Source organism: Arctopsyche grandis, unplaced genomic scaffold (genome assembly GCF_051622035.1).
Source record: "Arctopsyche grandis isolate Sample6627 unplaced genomic scaffold, ASM5162203v2 HiC_scaffold_159, whole genome shotgun sequence".
NCBI classification, from domain to species: domain Eukaryota; kingdom Metazoa; phylum Arthropoda; class Insecta; order Trichoptera; family Hydropsychidae; genus Arctopsyche; species Arctopsyche grandis.
In genome coordinates this window covers 1,169-8,315 of record NW_027518481.1, presented here as the reverse complement: position 1 = coordinate 8,315, position 7,147 = coordinate 1,169, and the positions used below count along the sequence as shown (strand labels likewise).

Below are 7,147 nucleotides of genomic sequence, written 5' to 3'. Positions count from 1 at the left end.
ACATTGAAAAAAATATTTGCTACTTAAAAAGCGGATAAAATGTGCATTAAAATGACAACATCGCGATTACCAAAATACGAACTGACAACGACCAACGCTTCTCTCTACTGGATTCCTTCTTTTTTTAATTACTCTTCGGCTTGCGAAACCTACGACTCGATGACCTGACATCATCATTCACACAAAAGTTGACACTTTTGACAGTTGACAATTATTGTCAATAGCGGAAGACTGCAACGTTGCAACTTTTTGTATCTTCTAATGCTAAAATCTATTATTTAATTGTCACTTTATAGTGCCAAAATATTTTATTCGATGCACAATACGAGATTGTATAATGCACCGAAAATAATGCCAAATTTTAATGCACAAAACATTTATTTTAAGATACAAAGTATTTTTCTCAATGTACAGTTAAATCGCACCTGTCTATATTTATGTGATGATGACTCAATAGTTTTGTATTATAGATAATCGTGCTTGCGCACCATGAAATGAGGCTTATCGGAATCGGTACCAGATATATTTGTATATAAAATTAAATTTTTTATATGTATAAACATTCCATTACATTATCTCAGATTTTATGTGCGAAAAAAATCACTACTTGTATTGAAAAAATGTTCTTCTCGTTTGTTTTAAGGTAGCGTCAAAGATTTTATAAAATTTTCGAAACTCGCGCATTTTCAGTGTCCTAACGGCCATACGTTAAGTTACCCCATAAGAAACGTGCGAAGAATTCCAAAGATTTTTTAGAAACTTAGTAATGTGAAAATTATCTTTAAATGTATTCTGTTGTTACCCTGTGAACTTTCCAGTCGACGGCTGGTGTGTATAGTTTGTAGCTTTTAACTCGTAATGGCACGGTTATAACTTATGTTTGCACATTTTAAACAATGCATACTACATTTATATACAAAAAAACGGTACAATCTTTTTGTCTATTATGTTTAAAAAACCGGATTATTGTTTTTTTTTTTTATATAAATAATGATATATATATATATAATAATTAAATTATTATCTAATATGATGATGTAAATAAGAATTTAATAATTTATAAATGTATAAATATCTGACTCATAGAATATAAAATTTGAAGAGTTTTCAAGATCGCATTATGACGAGCGGTCGAAGAAGAGGCAAGAAAACGGTATTATGTTTCAGTTCAAATGTAAACTCTCTTACAATTAGTTATATTTTGAGACATTGTATATTATTATGATAATTATTTAAATTAATAAGAATCTCTATTGAAAATGACAAAGTTTTTAGACGTAAGTTTTATTCCAATGCACATATTTATCCATATATATATATATATATATATATATATATATATATATATATATATGAATACAATCGCATCACACATTCTCAGACTGTAATAATGATTTTTATATTGTCTATACAAAATGAATGTTTAGAATCCATTATAAAAATATTTATTGAAATAAAATTTCTATCTGCAATCCTCCGTCGTCGTACTTTTCAATCGTATCCACATTTTATCATACATCAAGTTTGAATTGCTCGAGGAATTCCTCCTCGAGCGGATGCAAAACTCTGGCCGGTATCACTAGGCTGTGCAACGGCGGGCCCAAATCCGTCTCGCACATTTGCCTCATCGTGCAGGCGGCTATTTTCTGCGTCTCCGCGCCGACTCTGGCCAAGCCGACGACCAACGAGTCCACCGTCAGATCTGAAACTATAATTTTGAAACAATAAAATTATAAATTTACACAATATATACTAATGGGGCATTTTTTATTTATTATCACCTGTATTTTCAGTCCTATTTTGTATAATTTCTATTAATTGCTGGCATGCTTGACTCGTCGACATAAATCTCGGCTCCATATATACTTTGACTTTCTTCGTCAAGCTCTCCTCAGTGGGTTCTTTAACTTTGATATCTTGATTTTGATTTTTAAATGCTTTTTATTATTACGAAATTATGTTCACAATACATCTTATATCTATTTTAATAGCTACTGATCTACTGATCATTTTCTATTTTACAATTTTAATTTAATTTGGTTAGTAATCACAGTATTATATTATTCTAATGTTAATCTAAAGCATAATAGGAAAAAGAGCTCAAAAACCTATTTACAATCCTTATAAATGTTCATAATACATCTAATACATAATATTAATTAAAGACTATCTAAAGTCGATGACCTAAAGCAGATTGTGTTTAGGTAATCTGTGTTTATACCTGAAGGGTATAGACATTTTGTTGTAATCACCGAGACTCTTCACAAGTGTGTTAGTATGGTTATTAGTGATTCTTTCATAGAATCTACTGGTTAGTTTGTTAGTAATGTCTGTAACAAAACGGAATATTATATATAGCATGCAGTTTTTTCAGGTTAGTATATATGGGTGTATTATAAATTATTTTAAGGGATTTATTTTGTATTACTTGGAGCTTGGAAAGGTTAGTATTCGAGGCGTTATTCCATACAGGTGAAGCATAGGTTAATAATGGTAATATGAGCGCGCGATATAATTTTATTTTATTTAGCGTTGATAAAGAACTATGGCGATTAAATATTGGATATATTGAGGATATACCCCGCATCGCCTTGCATTTCGCTGCCTCAATGTGAGGTGCCCATCTCATTCTTTTATCAAACGTTACTCCTAAATATTTTATTACTGACTGCCATTTCAGACTTTCTCCAGAGGGGATTTTCAGATCTGAACTTGGCTTATGTTTTCTAACTTTGATATCTGAAATTTGGAATAGCAATAGAAACAGTTAATTTTCAACAATAACTGGGTTTACTGGACCGTGTCTTGACACAAACTGACTGTGAAAGAGCTCGTCGAAAGGTTTTGATTACTTTTCGGTCCCCTTATTATACTATTGATTATACAGCGAAGGTTCAGTATCTTTTCAGTGTGTATTTGATGTAAGATTCAAAATGGCCGCCGCGCCAGTTTTTGTTCGTTTTTCACTCGTTTGTGGTTCACCGAGAGAACTTTGTGGATCCAAATGATAGTGAATTGCATACGCAAAATGTTGAGAATATGGATGCGAGCGAAACGGAAGCTCAAACATCAAATACACACATTGACCCGGCGCTGAACCTTTACCGATTAGACTAAAGTCTATAATTTGAATACCTAAAAGGCATAGTGTATGTAAGCCTCTTGTATAGTTGCCTAGAATTTTATCAAAGAAACTATCGGGCTTCCAATTATCGGTCCAGAACGGAATTGATATAGTTTCTCCAAAAGAGTATAACTGCAATCCACAGCATCCTACGGCGTTTATAATAGAAGCATTTTGAATCACCTGCAATGAGATTGGTTAAGTATTTAAATGAGAGTTGAAATTGTCAATTAGAATTTACCTTGTATGGGATGTTCTTTTGCTTGGCTCTTAATAGTATATCGGTATGGGTAGTGGCTCCGAGCGGGTCTCCGACTACTAGTAGTGCAACATCTTGATCTTTGCTACCGTTGAGTAATTCGTCAGTGCCACTTTCGCAAAGTTCTCGGTCGGCGACGATGATCTCCCTTCCGTAGAACTCCTCCTGGAATGGTTGTTATTGTTTATTTGGTGTGAAGTGAGGTTATGTACGTGGAGCGGTGCGGTGTGTGACGTTTGTTTACTAGGGCTTTGTGTCCGACGGTGAGTTGGGAAGTGTAGGCTTCCAAGTATACTTTGTGGCAACCCTTAACGGCTTCCAGGCCTCGCACTGTGATGTCGCGCGCGTCTCCCAACCCTAGACCTACCAGGAATAACATCACGTCTGTTTCAAATCACTTCAGACACACGTCAAGTTTGACAGTTGTGCGATTGCATGCTACCAACTGTGTCATTATTTTTTTATGCTATACAACTGTCATTGTTTAGTAGAATTTTTAAGCTATAATATAAAGGTAAACGGACTACTAGTCATATGTGAACCAGTCACAGGACAACCGGTCGCTCTAGATCGGTCACACGTGATCACTCGTCACACTAAAACTAGTCACGAGAAAACTGGTCACACCCGAAAATTGGTCACGAAAAAACTGGTCACACCCAAAAATTCGACCAATTTTTAATTTTTGGGTTTGACCAGTTTTTTCGTGACCAATTTTCGGGTGTGACCAGTTTTAGTGTGATGGGTGATCACGTGTGACCGATCTAGAGCGACCGATTGTCCTGTGACCGGTTCACACTTGACTAGTAATCACCGAACCAATATAAAAATCTTATAATGTTTCCGAAAGCTCCCGTTCACTAATAACTTATAGCAGCTATTCTCGCGCACCTCCGTTGGCACGTGGGGGATTGTTTAAATGTTCGCGAAAAATAATTAATAACGGTTGAAAAATACACAATTTATGTACCGTTTACCATGCACCCTTTTTTGATCTTTCGACTTAAGATCTTTCGATTTTCGATCTTTGCCTTCTGATATTTGCGTTTTCTGTAATTTAACATTCGTCACGGAGACCGGACCACGACGTGTAGGTAGATATGAATAGAAATGTAATAAAATGACATATTTGAAACGGAGTCGTGCAGTGCCGAAGTCGTGCAGTGCTGTTAAGTATGAACCGACCTATAATCGAGCAATAAACATTTTCTTCCAAACTCAACTGAGTTTCCATAGTCCGGGAAACGATCGAAACCTTTAACCCGCCCTATAACCACCAATTTTAAATTTTTGGGTGTGACCAGTTTTCTCGTGATCAATTTTTTAGTGTGACCAGTTTCAGCGTGATGAGTGACGACGTGTGACCAATCTAAAGCGACCGGTTATCCTGTTACCGGTTCACATTTGACTAGTAATCACCGAACCGTTTTTATCGTTTTATCGGACTTTGTACGTCGAGCACCAAGCATCAAATACGACTGATGCTAAAATTATTTAGAAATGTCTGTGGACAATCGTCGCTTGACAACAATATGTGGGTCTCGGGGGAACAGGGTAGTTCCTCCCCCACGAGTTAGGGCCGAATGGTCGAATGACAGCTCGACTGCCGTAACCATGGCGACCGGTGTTGCCACCCTCTTCTATGGGGTTGCCATTTGCGAATTGCATTTTCTTGGGGGGTTCTCTCTGCTCTCTCTGGGGGCTCTCCGCTGCTTTCCATGTATGCCGGCTTTATGCGGTCTACCGTTACGGTGACATTGGAATCCTTAATTCTCAGTGTGAAGAACTTCGGTCCCCTCTTCAACACCCTGTATGGACCATCGTATGGAGGCTGTAACGGACCCTTGGCAGCATCGTGTCTCAGGAACACCTGATCACTGGTGTGCAGGTCTTTGAAGATAAAGGTTGATCTTGTTCCATGGCGCCGCGGTGGACTGGGTCTCAACCTCGCCATTTGGGACCGCAATCTCTCTGCTAGTTCCGCTGTGTTGGGTCCTCCGTTTCGTTGTGGAGCCAGAAACTCTCCCGGTAGCCGTAGCGGTTGACCATATACCAGTTCTGCTGACGTGGCATTAAGGTCTTCCTTCCATGCCGATCGGATTCCCAGTAACACTGTCGGTAGGGCTTCCGTCCACCCTTCGTCTTGGTGGCACATGATCGCGGCTTTAAGCTGCCTGTGGAACCTCTCTACCATCCCATTTGCTGCAGGGTGGTATGCGGTTGTCCTTATGTGTGTCGATCCCGTCAACCTATTCAGTTCCTTGAATAGAGTGCTCTCGAATTGTCGTCCTTGATCGGTAGTTATTCGTAGGGGGCATCCGAATCTTGCAATCCAACCACTGACGAATTTTTTTGCAACCGTTTCTGCCGTGATATCTTCCATAGGGATAGCTTCTGGCCAGCGAGTAAACCTGTCAACGCATGTCAATAAATACTTGTAACCGGCGGACTGTGGTAAGGGACCAACTATGTCTAAGTGAATGTGGTCAAATCGATTTTCCGGTGGCTGGAACTCTCCCACAGGTGCAATGACGTGCCTTGTTATTTTCGATTTCTGGCAAAATATGCACTCTTGGGCCCATCTTCTGCATTCCTTCTTCATACCCGTCCAGAAATATCGTTGGGTCACTAATTTAGCTGATGCTTTTACCCCTGGGTGCGCCAATTGATGGATTAGTTCGAACGCCTGTTTCCTAAATTTCGCTGGCAAGTACGGCCGTTGCGTTTCTGAAGATACATCACAATAGATGGTCGTCTCTTCGCCTGGAATAGGTATCTTGGCAAACTGCTTGTCGGGATCTCGTAGCAGTTGTGACAGTTCTGTGTCATCCTCCTGCGCTCGTGCTATTGCTTGAAAGTCCATCCCGGAAATTGCTTCTATTCTTGACAGTGCATCCGCTACCACGTTTTCTTCTCCCGATACATGTCGAACATCTGTTGTGAACTGGCCTACAAAGTCTATGTGCCTAAACTGTCTTGGCGAACATTTCTCTGGCTTCTGTTGGAACATGTATATAATAGGCTTGTGGTCAGTGAAAATAGTAAAAAATTTTCCTTCTACCATATGGCGGAAATGCCGGACTGCACTGTATATTGCCAACAACTCCCGGTCGTAAGTGCTGTATCTCCTTTCTGTTCCTGACAATTTCCTTGTGAAGAATGCCAACGGCTCCCACCCTTCGGGCATCTTCTGCTGTAGGACTGCTCCGAGTGCTACATCTGATGCGTCCGTCACCAATGCCAAGTCTGCCCCTGGTTTTGGGTGGCTGAGGAGGGCTGCGTCTGATAAGCTATCCTTGCACTTTCCGAATGCTTCTTCCAACGCGTTGGTCCATGCAATCTTTGCCTTGTCTTTCTTTTTAGATCCTTTTAGCAACTCGTTGAGGGGCGCCTGCAATTTTGCAGCACCCGGAACAAAACGCCGATAGAAGTTTATCATCCCCAAAAACTGCCTTAATTGTTCGATTGTAGCTGGTCGGGGAAATCTTTTCACCGCAGCTACTTTGTCTGCTTGGGGTTTGGTTCCATTTTCTGACACCTCGTATCCTAGAAATCTTACAGTTTTTGCTCCGAAAACGCACTTTGCTGTGTTGACTAAAACGCCATATTCTTGAAACCGTGAAAAAAGTTTTCGTAAGTGGTTAATATGTTCTTCTTCGTTTTCTGACGCTACCAGCACGTCGTCAATATATACGTAGCAGAAATCCAATCCCCTTAGGACTTTGTCCATAAACCGCTGGAAGGTCTGTGCCGCGTTTCTGAGT

General features: G+C 39.5%; 2 protein-coding genes across 3 annotated transcripts; both read right to left on the bottom strand.

The window, feature by feature from the left end:
* Nucleotides 1–1,378: 1,378 nt before the first annotated feature.
* On the bottom strand, nt 1,379–3,948 carry LOC143922024 (diphthine methyl ester synthase-like). 2 transcript variants are annotated; one of them, XM_077445303.1, is made up of 5 exons: nt 3,628–3,948; nt 3,366–3,548; nt 3,136–3,307; nt 1,782–1,916; nt 1,379–1,702 (listed from the first exon to the last, which is right to left on the bottom strand). In XM_077445303.1, the coding sequence occupies exons 1-5, from the start codon at nt 3,760–3,762 to the stop codon at nt 1,512–1,514; spliced, it is 816 nt and encodes a 271-aa protein (XP_077301429.1). In that variant the 5' UTR covers nt 3,763–3,948; the 3' UTR covers nt 1,379–1,511. The 2 variants fall into 2 exon arrangements, with proteins under 2 accessions (XP_077301429.1, XP_077301428.1); XM_077445302.1 differs by having other exon boundaries at nt 1,387–1,708.
* A 604-nt stretch (nt 3,949–4,552) lies between these two features.
* LOC143922022 (uncharacterized) lies at nt 4,553–5,538 on the bottom strand. The gene is made up of 2 exons (XM_077445300.1): nt 4,980–5,538; nt 4,553–4,752 (listed from the first exon to the last, which is right to left on the bottom strand). Exons 1-2 carry the CDS (start codon nt 5,536–5,538, stop codon nt 4,553–4,555), a joined length of 759 nt encoding a protein of 252 aa, XP_077301426.1.
* Between the last annotated feature and the right edge of the window lie 1,609 nt (nt 5,539–7,147).